General features: G+C 54.6%; 4 protein-coding genes across 4 annotated transcripts; 2 read left to right on the top strand and 2 right to left on the bottom strand.

Moving 5' to 3' along the window:
* Positions 1-7: 7 nt before the first annotated feature.
* Positions 8-6,080, top strand: DDX54 (DEAD-box helicase 54). Its single transcript, XM_054392680.1, has 20 exons — positions 8-49; positions 660-810; positions 894-964; positions 1,039-1,224; positions 1,316-1,365; positions 1,485-1,526; positions 1,791-1,886; positions 2,019-2,140; positions 2,332-2,393; positions 2,538-2,669; positions 2,983-3,193; positions 3,619-3,753; positions 4,048-4,269; positions 4,358-4,431; positions 4,543-4,743; positions 4,908-5,053; positions 5,131-5,244; positions 5,332-5,436; positions 5,654-5,754; positions 5,857-6,080. The coding sequence occupies exons 1-20, from the start codon at positions 8-10 to the stop codon at positions 6,078-6,080; spliced, it is 2,487 nt and encodes an 828-aa protein (XP_054248655.1).
* An 83-nt stretch (positions 6,081-6,163) lies between these two features.
* On the bottom strand, positions 6,164-8,920 carry CFAP73 (cilia and flagella associated protein 73). The gene is made up of 7 exons (XM_054392572.1): positions 8,874-8,920; positions 8,154-8,259; positions 7,860-7,964; positions 7,593-7,793; positions 7,253-7,474; positions 6,804-6,962; positions 6,164-6,241 (listed from the first exon to the last, which is right to left on the bottom strand). Exons 1-7 carry the CDS (start codon positions 8,918-8,920, stop codon positions 6,164-6,166), a joined length of 918 nt encoding a protein of 305 aa, XP_054248547.1.
* A 1,441-nt stretch (positions 8,921-10,361) lies between these two features.
* Positions 10,362-18,728, bottom strand: VSIG10 (V-set and immunoglobulin domain containing 10). Its single transcript, XM_054392571.1, has 8 exons — positions 18,644-18,728; positions 17,608-17,892; positions 13,843-14,124; positions 12,739-13,032; positions 11,659-11,769; positions 11,240-11,252; positions 10,589-10,749; positions 10,362-10,432 (listed from the first exon to the last, which is right to left on the bottom strand). Exons 1-8 carry the CDS (start codon positions 18,726-18,728, stop codon positions 10,362-10,364), a joined length of 1,302 nt encoding a protein of 433 aa, XP_054248546.1.
* A 1,448-nt stretch (positions 18,729-20,176) lies between these two features.
* Positions 20,177-22,653, top strand: PEBP1 (phosphatidylethanolamine binding protein 1). The gene is made up of 4 exons (XM_054392783.1): positions 20,177-20,328; positions 20,615-20,724; positions 21,305-21,405; positions 21,759-22,653. The coding sequence occupies exons 1-4, from the start codon at positions 20,194-20,196 to the stop codon at positions 21,974-21,976; spliced, it is 564 nt and encodes a 187-aa protein (XP_054248758.1). The 5' UTR covers positions 20,177-20,193; the 3' UTR covers positions 21,977-22,653.
* Positions 22,654-26,855: the final 4,202 nt, after the last annotated feature.

Below are 26,855 nucleotides of genomic sequence, written 5' to 3'. Positions count from 1 at the left end.
CACCGACATGGCGCCGCCGCGCGCCCGCCGCCAGTCTCGGGGAGCGCCGGTACGGGGGGGTGAGGGTGGCGGCGGAGGAAGAGGTTGGGACCGGGGAGGGGTCTCGAGGGCGGTGTCACCGGTGTCACCAGTGTCACCAGTCCCCACGTGCCGGGATCCTCAGTACCGGTGTTCCCATCACGCCTAGTGCCGGTGTCCTGTGTGCCCGGTACCGGCGTAACGGTCCCCATGTGCCAGTGCCCCTCCTCGCTTTGCCCGGTGCTGGTGTCCCCGGTCCCCATGTGCCAGTGTCCCCACTGGACAGCATGGGTGTCCCCTGTTCCCACGTTGCAGTGTTCCTGCTTCGCCCAGTGCCAGCGTTCCGGTCCCCAGGTGCCAGTGTCCCCCTGTGCCCAGTATCAGTGCCCCCAGTGCTCGTGTCCCCGGTACCACTATCCCCAGTCCCCGAATGCTGCTTTGCCTGGTGCTGATCTCCCCAGTCCCTGTGTACCATACTGGCACTGGCGCCACCAGTCCCTGTGTACTGCTGTCCCCAAAACCAGTATCCCCTGTCCTTGTTTGCCACAGTCCCCAGTGCCTCCAGTGTCAGTCCCCAGTATTGGTGTCTCCAGTACTGGTGCCCCTTTCTGTCACTGCAATCACATCCCCACTGTCCCCAGGTCCCTGTGCCGTCATTACCTGCCTTCCCTGCTGCCAAGGAGGATGATGGTGATGGCGATGGTGATGATGCCGACACCGAGCTGGACACGCGGGCCATGGTGCGGGCCCAGAACCAGAAGAAGAAGAAATCTGGCGGCTTCCAGTCCATGGGTCAGTGCAGGGCAGGGGGCAGCTGTCCCTGGGGTGGAGACTGTCCCCCTGCCCACACCCCCTCACCGTCTCTGTTCCCACAGGCCTCAGCTACCCCGTCTTCAAGGGCATCATGAAGAAAGGCTACAAAGTGCCCACACCCATCCAGAGGAAGGTGAGTGGTGCGACCCCTGCCCCGGGGGGGTGGTGGCGGGACGGTGACCGTGACAGTGAGGTGGTGTCTTACAGACCATCCCTGCCATCCTGCGCGGGCGGGACGTGGTGGCGATGGCGCGCACGGGCAGCGGGAAGACAGCCTGCTTCCTCATCCCCATGTTCGAGCGGCTGAAGGCGCCCAGCCAGGCTGGGGCACGCGCCCTTGTCCTCTCACCCACCCGCGAGCTGGCCCTGCAGACCTTGAAGTTCACCAAAGAGGTATGGGGGGACAATGGGAGCGCATGGGGGACAACAGAGACGAAGGATTTGTTTCTAAGGCAACCCGACGTGTTTCTTTTTCACCCTGCAGCTGGGCAAGTTTACAGGCCTGAAAACAGCCCTGATCCTGGGAGGAGACAAGTAAGCTGTCCTCATATCTCCACCAGTCCCCTCTTCCCTAAAGCCTCCCCAAAAACTGTCAAGGGGCTAAGCTGCCCTGTGCCACCTAGCACCACCCCAACCTCTGTCCCTTCTCACAGGATGGAAGACCAGTTTGCTGCCCTGCATGAGAACCCTGACATGTGAGTAGGGCACAGGGAAGGGACACATGGCAGGGAAATGAGCCCCAAGAGGCACCCAGCACCTGGACATCACTGGTGTTTACATTCAGAGTGCCCAATGGATGTATCCTGGTGTTCCTTTGGAGCATTTTCCAGTGTTCCCTACGGGAAATAAGGGGGTCTCCACTGGCTCTTCTTTGGCTCCGATTTGGACCTGGCACCCAGGATGGTGTGGGGACACCATCGCTGCCCTGCCTGGTCCCATCACCAGCTCTGTCCCCACAGAATCATCGCCACCCCTGGGCGCCTGGTGCACGTGATGGTAGAGATGAAGCTGAAGCTGCACACCGTGGAGTACGTGGTGTTCGACGAGGCTGACAGGTCAGTGGGGCGCAGGGGGGTCCCCGTGTGAGGGATGGGCAATGGCAGGAGCGAGGGGTCCTGGGCGGTGGCATCACTGGGCATGGAGGGACCAAACAAGTGCTGCCATGTCCCATGTGCACCCCTCTGCAGGCTCTTCGAGATGGGCTTTGCTGAGCAGCTCCAGGAGATCATCGCCCGGCTCCCAGACTCCCACCAGACCGTCCTCTTCTCTGCTACGCTGCCCAAGCTGCTCGTTGAGTTTGCCCGGGCTGGTGAGCAGCGTGGGGCAGGTGGTGGCTGTGGGGCTGGACCTGGGGGAGCCTGGGGATGGGGAATGGGGACACAGCATGGCTCCATAACTGGGCTGAGCCCAGGACAGGCAGAACTGAGCTGGGCCAAGTGGGTGTCCCCAAGCCAAGGGCACATCCCATGTGTGACCCCTGTGTGTCACCCTGTCCCACAGGTCTTACCGAGCCAGTGCTGATCCGCCTGGATGTGGAGTCCAAGCTTAGTGAGCAGCTCAAGGTGAGAGGGGCCAGGAGGGCTCAAAATGGGCTTTGTGCTCCCCAGCTCTCTGCAAGCCACCCTGTGGTGGCTCCATGCTCACAAGGAGGGGACAGCATCCGGTGTGGGGATGCAGAGGGGCTGAACTCTGCCCTCCCTTTGCAGCTTGCTTTCTTCCACGTGCGTGGGGATGACAAACCGGCCGTGCTGCTCCACTTGCTCCGGAGCGTGGTGAAGCCCCAGGACCAGACAGTCGTCTTTGTGGCCACCAAGCACCACACGGAGTATCTCAAGGAGGCAAGTGGCATTTGAAGGTGCCCAATATGTGCCTCTGCTAAAGGGTGGGCTGCCAGGGTGCCTAGGACCCCTTCCCAGACCCACCTGGGGTCTGTGTTTTAGCCTCTGCCTCTGTTTGCAAGGTTAAGGGATAAATCCCAGTAGATGTAATCAGGAAGATGCTGCCTCCACCTACCCCCTCAGACAGGGGAGAGCACAGGGAAATTTGGGGGATCCAAGTGGGCACCCTGAGGTCTCAGGCGCTGAGGAGCCCTGTCCCTTGGCTGAGGGTGCAGGCCCAGGTGGGATCTGATCTCTCCTTGCCACTCCCCAGCTGCTGACAGCGCAGGGCATCCGCTGCACACACATCTACAGCTCTCTGGACCAGACTGCCCGCAAGATCAACATTGCCAAGTTCTCCCAGGGCAAGTGCCCGGTGCTGCTGGTCACTGATGTGGCTGCCCGTGGGCTCGACATCCCCATGCTGGACAATGTCATCAACTTCAGCTTCCCTGCCAAGGCCAAGCTCTTCCTGCATCGTGTCGGTGGGTGCTGGTCCCCCTTGCAGGGGTCCTTGCAACCTGGGGGTTCCTCAGGGTGACAGGGAGGACGTGAGTGGACTGTTCCTTGTCCCCAGATTTTCTCATCACTGTGTCCTCCCAGGCTGGCACTGATGTCCTTGCCTTGGTGGTGATACCTTTGGGACAGGAGGTTGCTCTGTTGTGACATCAGGACATAGACTAGGGAAAAAGCAGGAGCAGGAATGTCCCTGATCTCCTAACTCTGGGCTGTAGGGGCAGGACTGGTGCCTCCCCTTTGCCCCCTTCCCCAGTGACCCAAGGCCAGCCATGCCTACCTGGTAAACATCATGTGTGTGGGCTCCCAGGGGCACCAGTGGGTCCCTGTCTGGGTAGGGGCAGGCTGGACTGGCACTGGGTCTGGTTTCTCACTCTCCTCCTTCCCTTGCCAGGTCGTGTGGCCAGAGCTGGCCGGAGTGGCACTGCCTACTCACTGGTGGCTCCTGATGAGATGCCCTACGTCTTCGACCTCCACCTCTTCCTGGGGCACCCACTTGTCCTTGCTGGTGCCCAGGAGATGCCCACTGGTAAGGCAGAGCTGGTCAAAGGTGTGGGGGTGGCTGCATGTCCAAGTTGGGACACTGGCCAGGTGGCTGTTGTGGTTTTATTCTTGGCCATCACTGGAGCTGATGGTCTTGTGGTAGGTACAGAGGGGCAATGTGCTCTCATTATTGGGGTGAAGAGCAGCTGAGGAAGATGGAGTTCTGTATTGGGGATGCTGATGTAACACCACCGAGCTGCCCATGGCTGTTAGCTCCTGGCTTGCTGCCCACTGCAAGGCTGGCTGCCAGCAAGGTAACACAGTGTCCCCCGGGCTGCAGATGCTGGCGGGGTGCTGGGCCGTGTCCCCCAGAGCCTGGTGGACGATGAGGAGTGCCTGCTGCTGACGGACCACGAGGGCTCGCTGGAGCTGCGCAGCCTGCGCCGCGTGGCTGACAATGCCCAGAAGCAGTACCTGCGCTCCCGGCCCAGCCCCGCGCCCGAGTCCATCAAGAGGGCGAAGGACCTGGATGTGTCCCAGCTGGGCATTCACCCCCTCTTCAGTGAGTGCCAGGGGACACCAAGCGAGGGGACCCTGTTCTCTTTGCTGAGGAGCTGATCTGTGCCCCTCTGCCTGTTCATCTTCCCCAGGTGCTCGCTTCGAGGACACGGAGCTGGAGAGGCTGAAGTTGGTGGACAGCATTAAGTCCTACAAGTCCAAGGCGGTGAGTTGAGACCTGTCCTCGGGCATGAGGTGGCTGGGATGGGATGGAAGGGAAGGTCCATGAGGCTGGACGTGCAGCTCAGTGGGGCTCATGCTGCCATCCTGGGAGCAGACCATCTTTGAGATCAACGCCACGTCCCGGACGCTGGCCAGCGCTGTGATGCGATCCAAGCGGCGCCACGACCATGCCCTCATTGAGAAGTACCAGCGCGGGCAGCAGGAGAAGCGGGAGGCAGCTCTCAAAGGGCAGGGGCTGGGCACAGCTCCCCCTCGGCCTGAGGAGGGTGGAGAAGGAGAGGAGGAAGATCTCCAGGTAACAGGGCAGGGATGGAGGCTTTGCTGTGGGAGCTGCTGCAAGGCAGCTTCAGCCAGGTGCTGGCAGCACCGGGGACCCCAGGCTGTGCTTGGGCTCAGGGGCTGGTGCAGTGACTGGTTGGCATATGTGGCTCTCCCAGCCCCTCCACTGTCCCCTTCCAGGACGTGTTCTCCACTGTGGTGGGCCAGAAGCGAAAACAGGGCCGAGGGGGAGAAGGCAGCCCCAGGAAAAAGCGGCGGCAGCCAGCACAGCAGGACGAGGACTTCTACATCCCCTACAGGCCCAAGGACTTCGAGAGTGAGAGGGGGTGAGTGTGGCAGGGCTCCCGCCCCTGCTCTGCCCCAGCCTGTGCCAGGGGCTGCTCTGACCACCCACCCTTCTCAGGCTGAGCGTGGGCGGCGAGGGCAGCGCCTTTGAGCAGCAGGCAGCCGGAGCCGTCCTGGATCTCATGGGTGATGAAAACCACAACCTCAACAAGAGCAGGCAGCTGCTGAAGTGGTGAGTGGGGCCTGGCCATGGGCTCAGGAGGGGAGCTGGGGCTGGGGATCGCGTTTCCTGGTCCTACTGCCCTCTCCTTGCTCACAGGGACCGCAAGAAGAAGCGATTCGTGGGGCAGACAGGCCAGGAGGACAAGAAGAAGGTGCGGACGGAGAGCGGACGCTACATCAGCAGCTCCTACAAGAACAACCTGTATCCTGCCCCCTGAGAGCTGGGGGTGAGGGGCAGCGGGGCTGGAACTGCTGCCCTGCTCCTAGGGATCCATCCCACAGCAGGGCACTGGCCTGGGGAGGGAGACTGGGCACACTGGGTCAAGTGATGGGGAGGGAAAGTGGTCATGATGGGTCGAGTGATGGGGCATCAAGCGAGGGGGAGTCACTGCAGGTTCCCTTAACCCACCCCACCCCAGCTATGAAAAGTGGAAGCAGAAGTACAAAGTTGACGAGCGTGATGAAGATGAGGACACATGCAGCAGGGAGCAGTTCAGGGGGAAGCACAGGCATGGGCACGGTGAGTACCCGGAGCAAGCAACAGAGGTCCCTCCCCCTTGCCTCCCCGCCTCCTCTCTCTGGCCTCCCAGCTGAGCCTGGCTGTGTCCCCTGCTCCTAGCAGGGCCCGGGCAGGCCGCAGGCCGGGGCAAGGTGCGCTCGGAGCTGAGGACCAAGCAGCAGATCCTGAAGCAGCGCAAGAAGGCAGCCAAGCAGCGCTTCCTGCAGAGCGGGGGCCTGAAGCGGCTGAAGGCCAGGAACCGGCAGCGGGTGCAGGAGCTGCGGCAGATGGCCTTCGGCCGCCGCCTGGGAGCCGCCAAGAAGGGCAAGCTGAGGAAGAAGGTGTAGGGAAGGGGATGTGCCCCAGGGGCTTCCCACACACACTGGGGCTGGGGAAGGAGATGGTAAATATTTGGTTGATTTTTGCATCCTCACTCCCCTTTGTTCTTCCTACAAGTGTCGTGCTGGGGGCGGTTGTCCCTCCTTTTGCCACCTTGAACAACCAGGTCCTGCAGGTCCACAGCAGGGTTATATTTTGACAGGAAATGCCTTTGGAAGTGCCAACAACCTGAAGACAGGCACTAGTTCCCCCCTTCCTACACGGCAGCCAGGTCCTACTGCCTAGTGTGGCCTTTGCAGGAGAGCAGGGTGTGAGGTTCTGTGCCCCTGTGGTACCATCCCAGTGCATCCTCTGTGCCACTGCCATCCGCATCACCTCCTGTCATTGGGGGTCCCAGAAGTGTTGGGGAGCAGCCTCCATCCCCAGGGTGGTCCTGGGGCCCAACACTGGCTGTGGCAGCCTTTCCCCAGCCCCAGGAGTGGATGGTCGTCTCTGGTTCAGGGGCACCCTGGTACCCCTGTGGTGCAGTGGGCTCATGGTGGTGGCAACAGGCAAGCATCAGGGATGTGGGTCCAGCTGCTTGGGGCAAAGCTCAGCACAGATGGCAGCCAGGTCCTTCATACAAAACAGCACCTGCAGAGACAGGGAGCTTGACTGCCACAGCCTTCCATGATGTGACTATCCCTGTGTCACCTCCAGCCCCACCACCCAGGGGAGGAGGTCGTGCTGACCGTATCCAGCTGGGCTTCAGTGTCCTCCAGGGCTATGTCTGCAGGGAACTCGAGCCACCTGGTAGTGAGCTGGAAGAGGTTCAGCACTGCCAGCTTGATCTGGCCCAGCAGCAGGGTCTCCTGGGTGGCTGTGCTCTGGACATGGGCCCAGTGGGACTCCTAGGGGACAGCAACAGAAAGCCCTGGGCCCCACAGCCACTGCCCCACATCCCCTGCATCCCTCCTGCCAGCACAGGGGGTCCTGGGAGTCCTGGCTGTGTGTCCCCCATCATGCCCAGCTGCTGCTGTTGCTTTCTGGGCACACTGGGAACCCCAGCTCAGCCCAGGGGGTGCAGCCCTGCTTACCACCACCACTGTTTTGGGCATCTGCCCTCTGCAGCATGCTCAGGATCCTATTCTGCTGCCCCTTTCACTGGGGGCATCCTTGGGCACCCCACATCACCCCTTACCCTCTGCAGCATATCATGGGGGGCAGCCTCCAGGCATGCATGGAGCTGGGACACCTCGTTGTTGGTGCTCAGGAGCTTGCTGTCAATCTCCTCCTGCTGCTGCTGGAGCTGTGCCCAGCCCAGGGCCAGCTGCTCCTGCTCAGCTTCTGCTTCTTGTGCCAGGGTTGCCCATGGCCTCACCAGTGCCTCAAAATGAGCCAGCATGGCTGGGACATCCTGGAACTGGGCAGTAGGAAGGGGGTTAGGAAGCTGCAGTGGTGGTGTTGGGGCTGTTGCCCTGGACAGGGCTGACCCCTCACAAAAGGCTGGGGGACACAGAGTGTGGCACCCCCCCTCTCACCTGCCCTGTCCTGGCCAGCACGGCCTGCAGGTAGTCACTGAAGACCTGGAGGCTCCGCAGGCACAGGGCCAGGTGGTCCCTGTGCTGCAGCAGCCCCTCCAGCTCCTGGCACAGGTGGGCAACCTTGGCACCCTGCTCTGCTGCCCATGCCCGCTCCTTGTCTGCATGCTGCAGTGCCTGCTCCTGCCTTGCTGCCAAGCCCTGTGGCAGGGGGATGGGGTCAGCAGGGCACCGAGGCCAGCCTGAGCCCAGCCCCTGCCCTGGCACCTTGAGGAAGGCATCAAATTTGAGGGTGACATCCTGGTGCTGCTTTTCCCTCTGGCCCAGCTGCTGCTGGTGCTGTACCAGTTGCTCCATCCTCTGCTGAAACTCCTGCAGGGCCACAGGACCGCTGGGTGGTGATGGCACTGCCCCAGGCCACTGCACCCCAGGTGGGGACAGCTGCCAGCCCATGAACAGCTGGAGACGTGCCTGCCAGATGTTTATCTGCCATGGCATGCCACAGCCAGGGCTGCAGCCCCCAGGAAGGGGGCACATGGAGGGGCTGGGGGCTGCCCTTACCTCCCGTTGTCTCTGCAGTGCCCGCTCCACCTCTGCCACCTCCCTCCTCTTCAGCAGCAAGCGTGTGGAGGGCAGCAGCGTGGCACCATCCCATGCTGGCACCGTCCTGCCGTGGGTCATGTGGAACTTGTGTTTGAGTGGGGAGAGCTCAGGTAGGGGCATTAGCCACTGTGGCATGGCTGCGGCCCCCCGGGGACCATCACTGCTTGCCAGGGCCTGGCTCTCTCTGCCCTCACCCACCTTCCCTCCATTTGGAGTGGAGGGTGGCATCCTGGGGAAGGACAAGTCACAGCACAACCTCAGCTCTCTGATCAGACTCTGGGGAATCTCCCTGCCTCCTCCCCGCTCTCGTTTCCAAAGGTGGCAGCAGGAGCTGTGTGAAAGCCACCCAGGAGTATGTTGGGCAGCATGTTGTGTCCTGCCATCCCTGGATGGTGAGCAGGTGGAGATGGAGCCCTGATAACTCCACTGCCCTCTCCTCTGTGGCTGCCCCTGCTGGGGACACACCACAGCCCTTTGCCTAGGCACCCAGCCCCCACATAGCAATGCCCACCCTGGCAGTGGCACCATAGGGACCCAGCAGTGGGACCATAAACAGCCCACTGGGGACACAAGAGGTGCTGGCCCCACAGCTGAGCTCCCCTCCAGCCCCTCAACGGGAGCTGGTGCCCAGGTGCCCATCCTGCACCCCCCCCCAGGACAGGGGGGACCCTCACTCACAGCAGCTGCAGCTTGTCCCGGAGAGCGGTGCACAGATGCTGCTCCATGTCGAAGGCCCTCTCGCCCGGTGCCACCTCCGTGCCCACAGGAGGTGCAGGAGCTGGGTGAGGGCAGCTGAGATGGCGGCAGCACAACACTGTTGCCAGGGCAGCCGGAGGCTCCCGCAGCTCCCTGGGATTTCGCTGGCATGGCTGCAAGCATTGCCTGCAAGGGAGGGCTGCTGGGCACAGGGGCACCAAGGCTCCTCCTCCTCGGGGACAGCTTGCAGGCTGGTCCCGCCACAGCCCTCTGCCCACATCCTGGCCCCCAGTCCCTCAGAACCCTCTGCTCAGGCTCCACACCCCTTCAGTGAGGCACAACCGGGCCCCAAACACTGCCTCTCAGTGCCCAGGACCTCCCCGCTCTTCACTGGTCTTATCCTCATCCCAGGGAGGGCTCAGACCCCAACCCACAGTGCATGTGCTGCACATCTCCCCCTGCCCCAGGAGTGCTTCTCTCCTCCTCCTCGTGTCCTCAAGTCCCCTTCATTCTGCCTGTGTGTGTGCTCACGCCCCACCATTACCTTCTACACGCAGGTCTCTGCCCCCTCACTGCTCCATCAGAGGCATTCTCTCATGCCCCACTTTACACAGTTTATTCCTCTGTTCCCCTTGCAGAGCTCTCTGCTCCCACCCTGCTGTCGGACCATTCCCACCCACGCATGCTGATGCTGATCTGCTCCAGCTCCCTCTCTGCACTCAGATCTCTCTGCACATACAGTCCCTCCCCCCTGCCCCTGACTGCCTTCCCCTTTGCCCCCTCAGGGTGCTCAGTCCTGATCTGTCCTTCTACCCCTTCCTGCATGCTCTGGCTCTTCCGTTACCCACCCTCCACAGCTGTCCTAATCCTCTCCTTGCCTCAGCTCTCTCCACACTTTCCATCACCACCAGGCATCCCCCTCCAAACCACACTGCAAGGCACAGATTAACTCCCGACTTGGACACAGAGCAACATTTCAGAAGGGTTAGGAGAAAAATATTTATGATAAAAACAAGGAAGCCTCCTTAGAGTCAGCATCAGCTGTGGACTGACCACAGAGTTTCCTCCATATCCTGGGACCACTGTGGCCCTGTAGTGACTTTATCCAACACACACCTTACAGCCCCAGCACTGCTCATGAGCCAGAATTCCCCTGCTGGTATTTGAGTCCCTCACAGGCACCAAGCCTACTGGGAGCCACTTCCCAAGCTCTGCCTGAGCTGGGTGTCACTTTGTTAAAAAGGACACCTGAGACAAAGAGGAAGGTAAAGAGAGGGGAAAAGAAATGGAGAAACGAGGCTGGGGAAGGATGCAGTGAGAGCTGGGTGAGTGGAGAAGGGAGTGGGGATGCTCTGATGAAACCAGCCTGCTGCAGGACACTAATGGCCTGTGCTCAGCCACATGGCAACAAGGATGTGCTTGGTGCTGGGTGTCCAGTCAGAGCTCTGTGTGCTCCACAAGGGATGGAATCTATGAGCCTTGTGTCTCCTCTTCCCTTGTTTCCTGCAGAGAGCCCCTGCTGTGCTGCTCACCATCATCACCTACACAGGGCAGAGAGCAGCAGCACCTCAGCAGGATGGTCTGCTGAGCAGGAATTCCTCCCTTCCCAGCAGCTGCTCCTGGAACATCCAGTTTAGCAGGAGAACAGGTGGCTCCTGCCCCAACTCAAGTGCAGTCAGGCAGGCACCAGGGCTCACCTTCTGTCAGGCAGTTGAGGTAAGCACCCTGGATGCTGTTTCCATTGACCAGTGCCATCACTTTGTGCTTGATGGAGCTGCTCATGGCCTCCTCTTCTCCCTTCTCCTCCTCGTCATCTTCTGAGTCCACCAGCACTAAGACATCACCCAAGTCTTGGTTCCTGTGAAGAGCAGAGCAGGCTGAGGTGGGATGAAAGGCTGAGGACAGCCTGTCCTGACCCCTCCCTCCAGCCTGCTCCTCCCCTGGCTTTGACAACCCTCCACAGCAGAACGATCACCTTTGGTGGACTCTTCCAATCCTGCACCAACCCTGTGCAAAGGACAGCTGGTTTCAGACCCTGGGGACAGCAACACCCCCAGCATGGTGCCTTCTGCACTGCAATCCCAAAGCGATGCCACCACTCCTGCTGTGGTGCCAACTGCTCCCCTCTCCCCTCAGCCTCCTGCTCCCACATCCCCACTGAGTCTCACCCATCCCCACCAAGTCCCATCCATCCCCACCATCCCCTTCCTGCTGGAGGCACAGGTCCCACATAAGAACAGCTTTGCTCTAGGGCTGGCTCCTGCCTCCAAGGTGGCTTCCCTACCCTGCAAGGAGATCACCTCTGCCAAAAGCCACACAGGACTGAGCTGAGGAAAACCAACACTCACCTGAAGGCAGCACCTGAACAGGGCAGAAGGGAAAAAACAGGGTTAGAAACTGGCTCAGAGAGTCCCCTGAGCTGGTTTTACTGCACAGCCCCTGCCAATCCCACCTGTCTCTGGTAGCCACCTGCAGAGGCATGGATGTGAAGGTGACCTGCACATGTATACAATGAGAACAGCAGGGAGGTCACCAGGAGAGGGGAGAAGGCCCTGGAGAAGGTGAGGGGAAGGTGCCTAAAGCACTCAGCTGGGGAACAGCCTCCTGTTTTCAACCTGTCTGCCTCCAGGGTCTTCACCAGGAGCAGGATGAGGCTCAAGGGCTGAGATGATTGTCACAGCACAAGGGACACACCAGTTAGGGGTAAAACCAGCCCAGGCAAGGAAGGAGTGACCCCTCCTTGGCTTGTGCAGAGGTGAGCTCCTACCTGTCAGGCACAGGAGGGGATTGTAGTACAAGACAAGCCCAGTGGCAGTGAGAATAACCAGCAGGGACAGGACAGCCACTGCACCCACAACTCCAACAACGTTCACTGGCTCTGCAGAGAGAAGAGACAAGGGAGGGCAGCTTGTCACCAGGACGTGGATGGATAAAGAAGGCTTGGTGCAAGGCACAGAGCAAATCCCAGTGCTATCTCAGCCCCCATTTCCCATCACTGTAACAGTTCCACCAGCACAAGGGCAGAGGGTTTCAGGCACTCATACTTGGTTAAGATGAAAAAAACACAGCAAGGCCTCTATTTCTGTGCCCACGTGCATTTAATCAAAGCAAACCTACTGCTGCCCAGTGCACCTTGAGCAGCTTGGCTCTTGGAGAGGTTTCTCTGCACTCACAGTCCCCAGAAGGGACCAAGGATGCTCCTCTCTCAGACCCATTATGCCAAGGAGAGGTGAACTGGGCCTTTTCACCCTGCACCTACACTTGCTGTGAGAGTATGGTAAAGCATCAATAGGCAAAGAGGGCTCTCAATGGCAAATGGAAGACTTTGGGGGCTTGCCAGTGGCCCCAGTGGGCTGTGTCAACAAGGCTGGTGAAGGGCCTGCAGCACATGACCCACGAGAAGCATCTGAGGGAGCTGGGGGTTGTTCAGTCTGGAGAAGAGGCTGAGGGGAGACCTTGTTGCCCGCTACAACTACCTGAAGGATGGTTGGAGTGAGAAGGGGGCAGCCTCTTCTCCTTGACGACAAGCAACAAGACTAGAGGAAATGGTTCCAAGCTGCACCAGGGGAGGTTCAGGCTGGATATTAGGAAGTAGTTCTCCACAGAGTGGGTTCTCTCACAAACACTGGAATGGTCTGCCCAGGGCAGTGCTGGAGTCACCATCCCTGGGGGTGTTCATGCACTGTGTGGACCTGGCTCTTAGGGACATGTTTTAGTGTTGACCCTTCAGTAACGGATGAAAGGTTGGACTGGATGATCTTTGAGGTCCCTTCCAAGCAGATATATTCTGTGGTGTCCCTGACTCCACCTCAGTCCCTGCTGCAGCACCCCCAGCAGCTGCACTCACGCTTGACGGTCAGGCAGACGAAGAGCTCCCTCAGCCCCACCGGGTTCTGGGCCTTGCAGACGTAGCAGCCCCCATCGGTGCCCTGGGAGCAGTTCTGGATGGTGAGGTGGGACACGTTGCCCTCCTGGCTGATGAGGTACCTCCCTCCAGCCTGCACCTCCTCCTCTGGCTGGGTGATGCCCCGCAGCCAGGTGAGCCTCGCCGCCGGGCTGCTCTCTGTCACTCGGCAGGTCAGGGTCACGTTGTCACCCTCAAAGCAGGTCTTCGGGGGCTCTGATTCCAGGGAAGGGACTTCTGAAGAGCCCAAGGAGGGGGAGAAAAGGAAAAGGAAAGAGTCAAGGAGGGAATGGAGGAGCTGAACGTGATGAGCAATCAGGCTCCTGGCTGATCAATAATCATTAACAGAAGGAAGGCAGAGAGGCACCTGGAACTGCAGCACTGTGGGTTTGGCATTCAGCTCACTCAGGAGACTTCAGCAGCTCTCCCAGGAGTGATCCCAGCAACCTTCACGTTGCTCAGTCCCTTTTTTGACACCTGTTTTTACATCTCCAGGGAAAAACAGCCAGGGGGGAGACAGCAGGAAGATGACAGAGAGGAGAAAGGCAGACCAGGAATTTTCCTTGGGATTGGCAGAGCTCTTGTGTGGCACTGACAGCCCTTGGAGGATAAACACAGCTCAGGTTTTCAAAAGCCATTTCAGTCAGACCCCTCAGATGCTTGAAGGGGGCCTGTGCATACACACAACCCTTCTGCTATAAACCCAGCCCTGCCCAACTTCATCTCAAGCTGAGCAAGGCACTAAAACCACTTCTCTACTTCCACAGAGGCACAAGTGCTTGCACAGGGGACAAGCCTGGTGCAGGGAGATCAGTTGGCCCCCGAAGATGGGCCAAAACACAACTCACCTGCAGGCATGCTGTGATGGGTCTCAGCTGTGCTCAGTTACCTCTGCACAAGCCAAGCCCTGCCACGCTGCCTTGTTAGCATCTGCCCCTGCATCCTGGCTTGCCTGACCACTGCCTTAATGCTCTGGAGGGCAGAGCACTGGCTGCCCTGCTATTAGCAGGCTCATTAATAGTTAATAAGGTAGGCAAATCAACTCACTTATCTGCACAGTGCAGGAAGGCTCCTCCTGGGTGACAACGTGGCTCCCGACACACTTGAACACTTTGCGGTGGGACAGGTGGGAGCTGTTCAGTGTTTCCACGTGGGTGTCAGAGGAGCTCGAGGAGCTGATCACCCAGCTTGAGTTCTCCAGATCATGCCCCTCTTCTCTCCAGTGCAGGGTGGGGTGGGGGTAACCCCCAGGCCAGCTGCAAAACAGCTGCAGCATCAGCCCCGACGAAGAGGTCTCAGCCCAGCACTTTGGGGCTGCCTGTGGTGGGTCTGTCAGCAAGAACAGCACATGGTGACACACGATTCCAGGTCACAGCTCTCAGCATTTCAGGGCTGGAGCCCCCCAGGTGCTCATGTTTGCCATCACACCCCTCAAAAGCCTTCCTAGTTTCCCTCCTATCTTTCTTCTTGACCTGTGTCCCACAGCCCCAGGGGAGCAGAGCTCTGAATGACAGCCAAGAGGAACCATGCAGAGGGCTATCACAACAACCACAGCCAAGCCGTGAGGGATGAAGGAGAAAATAGGTTACTGCCACAGCTTTACCCAGTGGAGATGAGATAAGCACCTCAAAATGTAGCAGGAGAACATGGTCCTCATGCCACAGCTACAAGGGGGTGGCACTGATTCACAGTACCTGGCAACAAGGCTCTGCCTCTCCTGTCACTCAAACGAGCTCTTAGATTTCCAAAGTGAAGGTGGAAAGCAGCAGAGCTCTTGCCCAGGGACAAGGAATCAGCTTCTTGGAGTCACCAGCTCAAAGCCATAGTGTCTCCTCAGCAAGCCCAGCACACTGCTGAAGGTGGAGGCTGTTCCTAGACTATACAAAGCTCTGCCCCCAGGGAATCCTGGGGACTCCAGCTCGCAGGGTCAGGGCCATGGACACGTGCCACTGAATTCAACCCAAGCGTCCTCCACTCCTGCCTGGCACCATTATCACTGCCATGTGGGGCCAAATGGTATTACTCAGCACCACAGCCTGTGTCCACACCACACTGCAGCCCTGGGGACAAACTCCAGCAAAGAACACAGATAGGGTAAATCACTGCTGGCCTCCTGCCAGGGTCACCTTACAGCCACTGTGACTCTGTTTGTTGTTTAAACACAGAAACAACTAGATGATGGCAGAGGTGGGTCAGAAGCCAAGAGAAACCCAAGGGCAACTCCCTGGAGCAGAGCAGGGCTCATGCAGTTTCATGCCTCTCTCCCATCAGCTGGCTCCACAGGCACAGATACACAGAGGCCTTCATTGAACAGCTGCAGGGATTCCAGAGTCTGATCCAGGCAGAATTAACACAGCGTGGCCCTGTGGCTGCCTTGTCTACTCCAGCACTGAACAAGTCCCACTGGGAGATCAGATGCTGTCAAAGCAAGCCCCACACAAGAGGTGTCAGAGGGGTGCCTGATGGTTATTTTGTGGAGCATTTATTCAAGTGACTTTCAAACTACACAAGTTAAAAAAACAAATCACCCTGGGAGCTACAAAAACCAAACCTTCTTGGGGCTTGGCTTTCCAGGAACTGGATACATGCATCTTGTATGATCTTTGAAACCATCCACCTCTGCCAGGAAAGTTCTCTACACCACCTCCTCTGTGCCAGCTCTGGGGAGGTCTCCTAACTGATCCTGAATCCTGGCTGTGGCTAATCAAAGCAGCCTGTCAGCCTGGACCACCAGAAACTGCCCTGCATCGAGAGGTGGACCAAGGCCTTCCAGCCATCCAGCCAGAGAGCTGTGCTTGTGCTGGTTTCAGGAACACACCTCCCGAAACCATCAGCTTTACATCCTGAGCCCCCAGGCTCTCAAAGTGTAATTCCACTCTTCTGTCTAAATGTCAAATCTCTGGAACAGACTAACAGACCTAAAAACCTCCAGCCCTCCTCAACCAAAACGTGAGTGAAAAGGACCTCAAGCCCACAAAGAGCCAACATCAAACTGCACACAAACATGCCCGTGGCAGGGGAGTTGGAACTACATGATCTTTAAGGTCCCTTACATCTTCTTTAAGGTCTTTTACAACCCAAACCATTTTATGAATCTATGCCAAGGAATCCCTCGGGGGTGTGCACCTGCACCTTTACACCATGTGCCTGCCACCCAAAACAAACACAAAGCAGCAGCTCCAGACAGGCCTGCACCTGTCCTAGTGGTGGAATGCTTACTGTTCATGGGGGGGTTTAAAATGCAGCTTTAAGCAAAAAGGGAACTTTTTGGTATAGCCCATGAGGTGGGTTGAAGTCTGTCAGCTGGTGACTCCCACATGAAGCCTACAGATCAGGCTGAGTGCTCCAGTAACAGTGAAAAATGAAAAATCAGGGCCCATGCTTTTAGTCTGAGGTTGAGAAGCTTTGCTGATGCTGCTTCTGATCTACAGCACTACCAGAAAGACCTCTCTCACTTAAGGGCATGCTAGTGTCCAATATCACTTTTGGGAATTAAGTGACCTTAATTCCATGTTAATACATGAAGTTTAGAGTGCACCAACATGTGCCATGCCATAGGGATCTTGCTTGTGAGTATTTTGAGCTAGTGCTCCAGATTTCAGGCTCCCCCACAGCCTACACAGACATTCTGTGAAGCAGCCTAAGGCTCAATTCCTTCACTCCAGCCCTTCATGACCCTCCAAACCCCACCTGCAGGCTCCTTGCCTCAAGGAAAGGAATTTTTATATGTGTGAGCTTCCAAAGATTTAATCTGTGCAGAACAGGTACAAGTTTTACCACACCCCCCCTTCACCAAACACTGAGAGGGAAGGAACACCCTGAATGCAAACAGAAAACAGGTCTCATACATGGCAGAAAGACCAGCAAGAAACTCCAGCAGAACACTGAGTGCCAGTGAAATGGGCTAACTGGCAGCAATATTTCCCTCTTCTCAAGCATATAATATGGGCTTGGCTGTTGTAAAGGACAGCCCAGGTCACAGCCTCTGCCACATCTGATTCTACTTGCTGAAGAAGCCAAGAGTGGTACCAGCCTAAGACCTGAGCTCCCTGCTAATCTGGAAGGGGTTGTTCCCACAGAAGAGATGGGACATCTGGGCAAGGTCATGGTTCCCCTGCAGAAGCAGGAAGTGCTAAGTAATTGATTTCATCACTCTCCAGCTTGATCTTCCACCCATACAGTAAGGGCTTCTGAGAGAATGAATGAAACAGGGATGGAAAAGGGAGAGAACACCAAAAGACACAAGAGGACAAAAAAGGCTGAAAGAAGGGCTTAGGACAATGCTCCCATAAGTAGATTTGAGGAATGTGGTGATTCCATCAAAATCAGCAGGCTGCACTGTAAGGCTTGGCACAGACAACTCCTCAGCTGAGGACTCTCCATCCTCAAACCAAAAGGGTGCCAGCAAGGAGCACAGCACATCTATTCCAAACAGGTATTTCAATCAAAGGGGTAAAAGAGACAGTGAGGAGCAGCCTTCATCACAAGATTTATGATGGCTCAAGTCAACCAGATTCTGAGGCAAGGGGGCCAACCTGGAACAGGGTAAGAAACATCTCTCGAAAAAAACTAGTGCATCAGCACCAAAGAAGACAGAACTGAAGAGACATAGTGAGGACTTAACAGGTGGCATTTCACCCTCTGTAGCACACCTCCTGGTGCTTGGTAATTGAGCAGTAGCAACCTGATCACAGATTTTGCATGACAATGCCACCTTACCCTTTTTTTTACACTGTTTTCCCTACCAGTGCCAGATGAACCTGGAGGCCTGTAAGACTCGGGAAGAAATTCACAGACACAGGACAGACTTACTGGCTACTACAAGCTGGACCCTGTGCTCATGGTCGGTCCTGTTCAGCACTTCCTTGCAAGTGTAGTTGCCTTCGTCCTGCAAACGCAGCTCTGTGATGCGCAGAGAGCTGTTGTCAACCAGGGAGAAACGGACATCTGGGGGAAAGGTGACCCTTGAGGAGAAGAGTGGGGGAAAAGAATGTGGATCCCCTTGAAACCAGACCACCTCGGTTGCTTCTTTGGAGACATTACGGCATAAAAGCAGGATGCTTCCTCCAACCTTCCCAAAGACCACTTCCTCCGTTCCTGCAAACCAAACCAGACAGGGTTAGCGATGCAGGGAACCAGAAAAGCCCTCTTCTGTCAGCAAAGACCTCGACACCTGATACATATTGACCCTCTGGGGTGCATGCTAGAGGGGCTCTAGTCAAAGGATCTCTGAGGTATGTTTGGTGACAAATGTTCGGTGCAGGCACAGGATCAGGAAGAGGGACACAGCTTAAAAGGCTCACCAGGAAAGCAAGGAGGGGCTGTTTCTGCCTGAGAGAGGAAGGCAGCAAACAAGTGACCTGAAGGAGCTAGAGATGAGTGGTGTTAGAGCACTACCAGCACTGGGTCACAGCAATGCCCACGGTCGGCCAACTTTTTGCTGGACCGCTTGCCCAAGTGGCCTCAGGGGAGCACGCGGTACCAAAGAGGGAATCCAAAGCCCTCTGATATCAGCAGCCACCAAGGAAGAGGACACAGTTCTTCACGTCCCCCATGCGCCTTTCCTACTCTCCCCTTCCAGTGCCAAACGACACCACAAAGGACCCTACAGCCAGCTCTGCAGGAGACCCCCTTTCTACCAGCCCCCTCGGCCCTTCAGCGTTTGCCTGGCTTCGCTTCAAAGGGAGTGTTGGTTACATTCAGCACGCACAAAAAGGGTACTTTTTAACAAAGAAATCAACAACAGGGACAGCTGGGGAGCTCCCCTCAGGTGCACGGCAGACTACGGCACGGCTCCAGCAGCCGCCCAGACACAGTCGCCGCTGCCCTTCCCCTCGGCCCCCGCTACCTGCGGCATCCCGGCGCGGCACCAGCCTCCAGATGCACAGGACGAAGAAGAACCGGGCTGGTGGTGTCCCGCCGGGCAGCCGCATCGCCGTGTGGCTCGGGGAGGCGGTGCTACCTGGCCTCCGCCCACCGGCGAGCGGGCAGGTGAAGGCGGGCGGGACCGTTCCAACCCGCCCGCCTCCCCTGCCCGCCGGGGCCCGTGAAGGGATTATGTATCAGCCCCCGCCATCTTGGACGCCCGCCATCTTGGGGGCGCCCCCTGACCCCGTCCGCCATCTTGGGCAGCCCCCTCCTCACAGAGACCCGATGCTGGTTTCGCTACCCGGTGAGCCCAGCGCTGAGCGACCTCGGGTGCAGCGCATGGATCGGAAATGTGTTAAAGCAAGGAGAAATGATGTTAACGCCAAGGAGGAATAGTGTTAATGCGAGGAGAAATAATAGTGTTTCCAGAGAGCAAAACTAAGCTGAAGGTTGTAAGCAACCCCACCTGCCCAGAGGATCTTCCATAGGTCAAAACCACTTAGACACCCCAAAAAGCTGTGGAAGCAGGAAAAAACAGTGATAAATGACTATGTCACAAATTGTATGATTATGTGGTATGGGGAAAAAGAATAAATAAAGTTGGCAAGCAGCACCCTATACGAAAGCTGGAAAGAAGCAGAGTTTGGAGTGGGAGGAGAAAGCAGGTGGAAATGGTTTCCATGAGAAGTGGTTTATTAAAACACTCTTCAGTGATAAGTGTAAAGGATGAGCTCCTCCACAGCTGGAAGGGTTCCAAAGAAATGAGTATCAAAGAAAACAAAAAGTACTGATGTTTTCAGTTTCTTCAAAGGTGTCCCTCGGATTCCCCTGGGTGAACGTGACAAAACACAGCCAGCGTGGTGTTCAGTTTCATCAGCAGGTAGTTGGAGAAATCATCCCAATGTGACAGGGTTTTATTGCTGGCTGATGCCAAGTGAACCCAAAGGTCCTGCACTGTCTGCTACTGCGGACAGCAACTTCCAGGCTGGTTCGCTCTATGGAGCAATACACCGATTGCATAACCCTACAACAACAACAGTTGTAAAGCACGTAGGTTCCTCAGGGGTACCTCACCACTTGGAGAAGGCACAACATGGCCAGCTCTCCAGTGGCTTATTGCACACTGGGCTAAGGCAAGCACAGAGAAAAGTACTGAGATCCACAGGGCTACCCTCACTGGCCCCTGGCACATTAAATCATAACCTAATTAACGGCAGGACCAAGGCCAGGAGCAGCAGTCCTGCTCTAGGCAATCGCTCTGCCACTGCTCGCCGTTCTCCCACCGAGCGAAGACCACAGCAGCGCCACCAACCGCAGAAGCCCCCAACAGCCCCGGAGGCACTCGGCTGGGGGCGGTGTACCTTCTAGAGCGGGGCAAAGGCCAACGGCGCGCCGCCGCCAATAGGAGCGGAGCGTGGCGGCTCCTTCTCCAATGGGAACGGCGGGGGCGGGCCTATGGGGGAGGTTATTGGGCGGTGATTGGGCGGTGCAGGCACAGTCTGCGGAGCGGAGAGCGAGGCATTGGAAGCCATGCCAGTAGACTTGGGGCAGTGGAACGGGCCGCTGAGCCTCACCGAGGTGGAGGAGACGCCGGCGCAGCCGCTGCGGGTCAAGTATGGCTCCGTGGAGATCGACGAGCTGGGCAAGGTGCTCACTCCCACTCAGGTGAGCTTTTGGGGGTGTGTCGCACGGGGGCGCTGCAAAATGGCGGGAGACGGCCAGGCCCCCGGCGCCTTCCCCCGACAGCGCCCAGCGGAGCTGTCCCGGGTGCGGGCCGGTGAGAGTGGTGCTGTGTTTCGCTGTACGGGGGCGGAGTGGTCTGGGTGGCTCTGTGCTGCAGGAGAAATCTCTGCGGCTCGGGGAGGCGGAGTGCAGGCTGGCACGAGTGGACTTCAAGTCCTTGGGCCCTGTGCAGGGCTGGCTGCGATTGCTGACGCTGTCATCCCTCCAGGTCCAGCATCGCCCCACCAGCATTGAATGGAATGGCTGTGATCCCCAGAAGCTTTACACTCTGGCTCTCACAGACCCAGATGCTCCCAGCAGGAAGGATCCAAAGTTCAGGTAAGGGGCCTTGGCAACTCCCTATCTTGCCTGGCAAGAAGGGAGCGTCTCTCTTGGTCTGAGCAGAGGCCTAGAAGAAGGATGAGGACATGCTCTGCCTGAGGTGCAGCACCAAGCCTGTGGTTTAGGATAGAAAAGGTGCCCTTGCAGCTCTCCTTGAGGCAGCGACTGCATGGGGAGGAGCAGCTGCTTTTGCCAGGGGTGTTTGGAGGTCTGTTGTAGCTTTCAGAAGCACAGCATCTGCTGCTTGCTCTCATTTGGTACATGACTATGTTGGAATTAGGTCTGCCTGTGCTAGCAGTGGAGTTGTACACCTGGGACCAGCTCAATTTTCACAAGTCAGACTCAGAAATGTGTGGAGTCACAGACCTGGAAAGCCAAGATCCACTGGCTGGTTTTGACAGGAGGCAGTACCTGCTTTAGAGCTGCTGCTCTTTGGGTTTGGCAAACCAGGAGCAGCAGCTGTTAGCTTCAGTTACCTTTTTCTGACAGCCACAGCGAAAAGCAGCAGCTTGGATTAAAGAATGGTGGGAGCTGGGGCTGTGGTGCAGTCTGATTGTTTTTTATATTCTCTTTTCAGGGAATGGCATCACTTCCTGGTGACCAACATGAAAGGGAACAATGTGGGGAGTGGAACTGTGCTGTCAGATTATATTGGTTCTGGCCCTCCCAAAGGCACAGGTTGGTACCTGGCTGCAGCAGTTCCAATGCCCTGAGCGCAGCAGTGCTGTAGGGCTCCAATGTGGTGGGCAGGACGGGGTGGGGTAGCTTGCAGGGAACTGTTTGCCCCTGCTTGTAGCCGTGGCCATGCTGGGCACGTGTGGGCACTGTCCCTTTGTCTGGTGAGAGGCCTGTGCTGTGGGTGCTGTTGCCTGGTGGGGAGAGCACGAGCCTAGGCAGGACAGCAGCTATCTGAGCACATCTTATGCATCTCCTGCAAGCTCCTTTAGCTCTGTCACGCCTGAGGCTCCTGACCCTGGGGAATGCAGGTGTCTGCAGCCTGGGGTGGTGACTCCCAGAGTGTCCTCCTGCAGGGCTGCACCGCTACGTGTGGCTGGTGTACGAGCAGCCGAAGCCGCTGGCCTGCAACGAGCCCATCCTCTCCAACCGCTCCGGGGACAAGAGAGGCAAGTTCAAGGTGGCTTCCTTCCGCAGCAAGTACGGCCTGGGGGCGCCAGTGGCTGGCACTTGCTACCAGGCAGAGTGGGATGACTACGTGCCAAAGCTCTACGAGCAGCTGTCAGGGAGGTAGGGCGAGAAAGCCTGGAGCAGCACTGTGAAGCACCCCCTGCACCCCTGGAGACCAGGCTGGTCAGAGCACGTCCCTGTAGTTTTTGTTTGATTAGTGAGTTGAACCCAGCGGCTCCTGTGCTGACCGCTGGAGCTGCCACCCTCTCACTGTCCCTGCCCTCAGCCTGCTTCCTTGGTCCAGGCCTGTGCTGTGCTTTAGCTCACCCTAGGTGCAGGCCATCACTAGATTGATGAGCTGCTGACAAGGTGTCCTGTAAGGGCCACTCTTCCAGGCTGATCTGCTGAAGGGAAACCAGAGCCTTTAGGAGCTAGTGGCACTTTGGTGTGCCTCTGATGTACTGAAAGGGTAGTGTGGGGCAGTGGTGGGGGTACAGAACCACTTTGGGTTGGTGCTGGCTGTAGCCTCCCCTTTCCAGGAGAGGAGATGGCAGTCTAAGGGCACCTTCACCCCTTTTGCTTTTTGATTTTTAAGCCTCAACTGGCCAGGCCAGTGCTGCACTTCACCAAAGTGAACCACTAGAGTAGTGAAGGTGTAGCTGGAGGCAGGACATTCAGTTTATAACACTACCTTCTGTTCTCTGTTGCCACTCAAAGCTGAGACCACTTCGTTTTTGTTTGCTCTGTTGTGACCTGATATTAATGTGCTTTTTGCTCACAGTGCAATTAAAAACCTGCTGAAGTGGATGGTGTGCTTATCTTCTTGGGGGGGTAGTTGGTGCCACCAGCTTCTGCTTAGCAGACAAAGGGTGGAGGCTTCACTTTGCTGGCAGAGCTGCCCAAAGCAGTGCTGATGCTGGAGGAGCACAGCTTGAAGCATTGAGGCCTTCCTGTCCATACCTTGTACAAATGTAGAGCTCTTCACCTTCAGGAGCCATCACAGCAAAGGTTCATGGCACACAGAGCCTGGCTGCAGAGAATCAGAGAGAGAACACTTCTCCAGGGTGTTTTTGAAGCCACTCTCATCTTCAGCAGGGTCATTTACTCCCACTTGTTACCAACCTCAGCACTCCCTGCAGCTGCTGGGGCAGCCTCTGCTCAGGACTGTCCCCTCCCTGGCCAGCTGTGGGCAAGCAGATCCAGCTGGTAAGGATCTCTTCAACAGCCTCATTGAAGGGACCCAGCACCTTTAGCCCACACTTGGCAGGGGACAGAGGAGCTGGTTGCTGCCTGTTTTGGGGGATTTCCCCACTCTCCCAGGGGGCCTCTGTCATGCCAACCTCCCCCCAGCTGGACTCCAACTGTAGACTTAGCTCCTGGAAGAAGCACCACTGGTTTTACTGACCTGAAGCCACTTCCCAGCCAAGCCACAAGGTCGCAGTTGTTTCCCTGATCCTCCAGCAGCTTGCAGTGAGGTCTGGTGGTGTCTCCTAAGTGCTCACAGCACCAAGTGACCCTTTGGTCCTGTCTGACATCTTGGCAAGGTTAAAAGAGATGACGCCAATGTAATTCTCCTGCATGGAAGCAGAAGGCCCCTGTTGCCAAACTACTCCTTTCTGCAGGGTCTGCACCCCTGCTGTGGGATCAGAAATGTCAAGGTGCTGCAGCAAGGCTGTGTGGCAATCAGAGGGACTTCACAATGAGGTGCTTTGGTTCTGCCCCATGGCAGTTTTCCAACCCAGCCATTAAGACACTGAAAGAAGCTTGATGGGTTCTCAGAAAACATCCCCAACTACTCATCCCAAGGTCCACAAAACTGAGCACATCAGGCAGGTGAAGACATGCTTGAAGAGCTGCATTTCACCGTGCTCAGCAAGGGCTGGAAGCAGGACACACACACAAGCAGCCACAGAATTGTCAGGGCTGGAAGGGACCTCAAGGATCATCCAGTTCCAACCCCCCTGCCACAGGCAGGGACACCTCACACTAGATCAGGTTGCCCAGAGCCACATCCAGCCTGGCCTCAAAAACCTCCAGGGATGAGGCTTCCACCACCTCCCTGGGCAACCTGTTCCAGTGTCTCACCACCCTGATAGTGAAGAACTTCTTCCTAACTAATCTAAATCTCCCCTTCGCTAGCTTGGATCCATTCCCCCTTAGTCCTATCACTACCTGACACTCTAAAAAGCCCCTCCCCAGCTTTCTTGTAGGCCCCCTTCAGATACAGCCTACAGTCCATTAGCCTAAAAATCACCACCACCAAAGCAAGCACAGCTTTGGAACCAAACCCCCTGAGAGGTTTCCCTAGGGCTGCAGGGCAGGCTGAAGGGGACACCTCAGCAGGAGAGTAGTGCTGGTGGGTGGAGAATGGTCACCTCCCCTGCTCCCACAATGAGACAGCGAGGCATTGTGATGAACACTTTTATTTACAAATATAATTAAAAGCTCTGACAGTTATTCATGCTCTTCCTTGGAACCTGAAAAAGGTTGTTGTTTTTTTTTTTGTTTTTGTCTTTTTTTTTCTTTTTTAAAATTTTTGTTTGTTTTTTTGGGGGGGTTTGTTTGTGTTTTTTTTTTCTTTTTTTTTTTAAAGTGCATGCAAAAGAAGTAAAGCCTTTTTTTTTTCTCTTTTTATTGTAAGAAAATACACAGTTTGAAAGTGTGAATAATGCAATATTTATGACCAAAAATCATGGGGTTGGAAGGGGTGGATTTGGAGAGGGGTGGGGAATTAAAAAAAAAAAAAAAAAAAGGAAAAAAAAAAGAAATTAACCAAAACAAACCAAAAAGAAAAAAAAAAAAAAAAGAGGGCTGGGGATGATCCAAACAGTGTTGAAATCCGAGTATTGAACTGGAGAGTGGGGCAAGGTCAGGGGGAGGCTGGGGGCTGTGTGGCTGGGAGCAGTGAGGGAGAGGGGAAGGAAAGAAGTAAAAAAATTTTTGATCAGAGAAAAAGAGTTAAAATACAATATGAAAATAAGTCAAAGCTCTCCTTAAATTCCTTCTATACACAAAATACACCATTTGACAAAGCCCAATTTGTGCTACTGGGATTTCCTGTGGGCTCCTTTGTTTGTTTGTTTGTTTTTTATTATTATTTTTTTTATTTCTTTTTTTTTTAAATTTTTTTTATTTAATTTTTTTAAATTAATTTTTTTTTTTTAAGTGTATTCCCATTCTCTGCGACAGCAGAAAATGATTTATGATACAATCACGAAGACACCAAGGCGTTGAGGTCATCATGGCCTCACCAAACCCCCTGGCATGGTTTGCTCCTTAAAAAAAAAAAAAAAAAAAAAAAAAAAAAATCATCAAATCCCTCCCCCCCTCCGCCCACTCCCCTACCCCCCCCTCAAAAAAAGAAAAAAAAAAAAAGGAAAAAAACAAAAGGAAAATAACCCCAAAAGTCCTCAATGTCACCACTGATATGTACAGCACAATTAAGTGTTTGGTTTGTTGTTGGTTTTTTTTTTTTTGTTGTTCTTTTTTTTTTCCTGTAAAATGTATCAAATTCTTTTTTTTTTTTAATTCTTTTTTTTTTTTTCAATCTTTAATAAAATTTTTTTATTAATTAATTCGTGATGAATAAATACAAAAAAAAAGAAAGGAAAAAGAAAAAGTTATGCAGCAGCTAAGTCAAGGTAAGGCTGCGGATTCCGTCTCTCTCCCCCTGGGTTCATTATTCAGTTGTTTTGCCTTTTTTTTTTTAATTAGGATATTAATTAATTTATTTATTTAGGCTATTTATAGTTATTATTCTTTTTAAAGGATATTTATATTTAATTTTTTAGGATATAATTTTTTCTTTAGGAAATTAATTTTTTTCTTAGGATATTTATTTTTTTAGGATCTTTTAAATATATTTTTTATGATACTTTCTTTTTAAAGGATATTTACTTTTTTAGGATATTCACTTTTTTTAGAATATTGGTTTTAGGATATTAATTTTTTAAGGATATTTATTTTTAAGGATACGATTTTTTTCAGGATATTCTTTAGGATATTATTTTTCTTAAAGGATATTTACTTTTTTTTTAGGATATTATTTTTAGGATATCCATTTTTTTTTAGTATATTATTTTTTCAGATATTCCCTTTTCCCACAATATTATTTTCGCAGGATATTATCTCAAGGTTTTTTTTCAGAATATTATTTTTTTTTTTTAGGATATTATTTTTTTAGGATATACTTTAAGGATCTTTTTTAGGATATTATTTTTTTAGATTTTTTTAATATTATTTTTAGCATTATTTTAGGATATTATTTTTTAGTATTAAGGATTTTTTTAGGATATTATTTTTTGGGTTTTTTAGGGCATTATTTTTTAGGGCATTATTTTTTAGGGCATTATTTTTACAGATACTATTTTAGGACATTTTTTTAGGCTATTCATTTTTTTCAGAGTATTGTTTTTTCAAGATGTTTATTTTTTCAGGATCTTCAATTTTTTAGGATACTAGATTTTTAGAATATTCACTTTTTCAGGACATTTACTTTTCTTGGATCTTTCCTTTTCCAGGATAGTTACTTTTTGGGATATTCACTGTTTTGGGATATTTTTATTGAAGGATATTAATTTTTTTTCAGGCTATTATTTTCTCAGGGTATCTTTTCTCTTGTACTTTTCCTTGGTGGCAAACCGAATGCTTGCTCAAAAGCAACAGCCATCCAACTTTTTATTTTCCCGTGTGTTTTTCTGTTTGATTTTTTTTTCGTCCCCTCTATTAAAATCACCTCCAAAGTTTTGTTTTCTTTTTTTGTCTTTTGGGTTTTTTGTTGTTTTTTTTTTTTTCCACTGAAACATTTTTTAATCATCACACAGAGACATCAAGACTGTGACAAACTATGGAACAGACCTCCTGCACCGGGACTGACACAGGGGGGAAAGGGGGCCCCTGATGGAGTAAGAATATACAGGCACTGAGTCCGACACGATGTCAGCAAGAGAGACAGAAAGAGAGAGAGAGCACGCCTGGTGCCATGGGGAATGTTGGGTTTGCAA

Source organism: Indicator indicator, chromosome 26 (assembly GCF_027791375.1).
Source record: "Indicator indicator isolate 239-I01 chromosome 26, UM_Iind_1.1, whole genome shotgun sequence".
NCBI lineage: Eukaryota > Metazoa > Chordata > Aves > Piciformes > Indicatoridae > Indicator > Indicator indicator.
The sequence above is the reverse complement of the archived record's forward strand: the minus strand, read 5'-3'. Positions and strand labels throughout refer to the sequence as shown.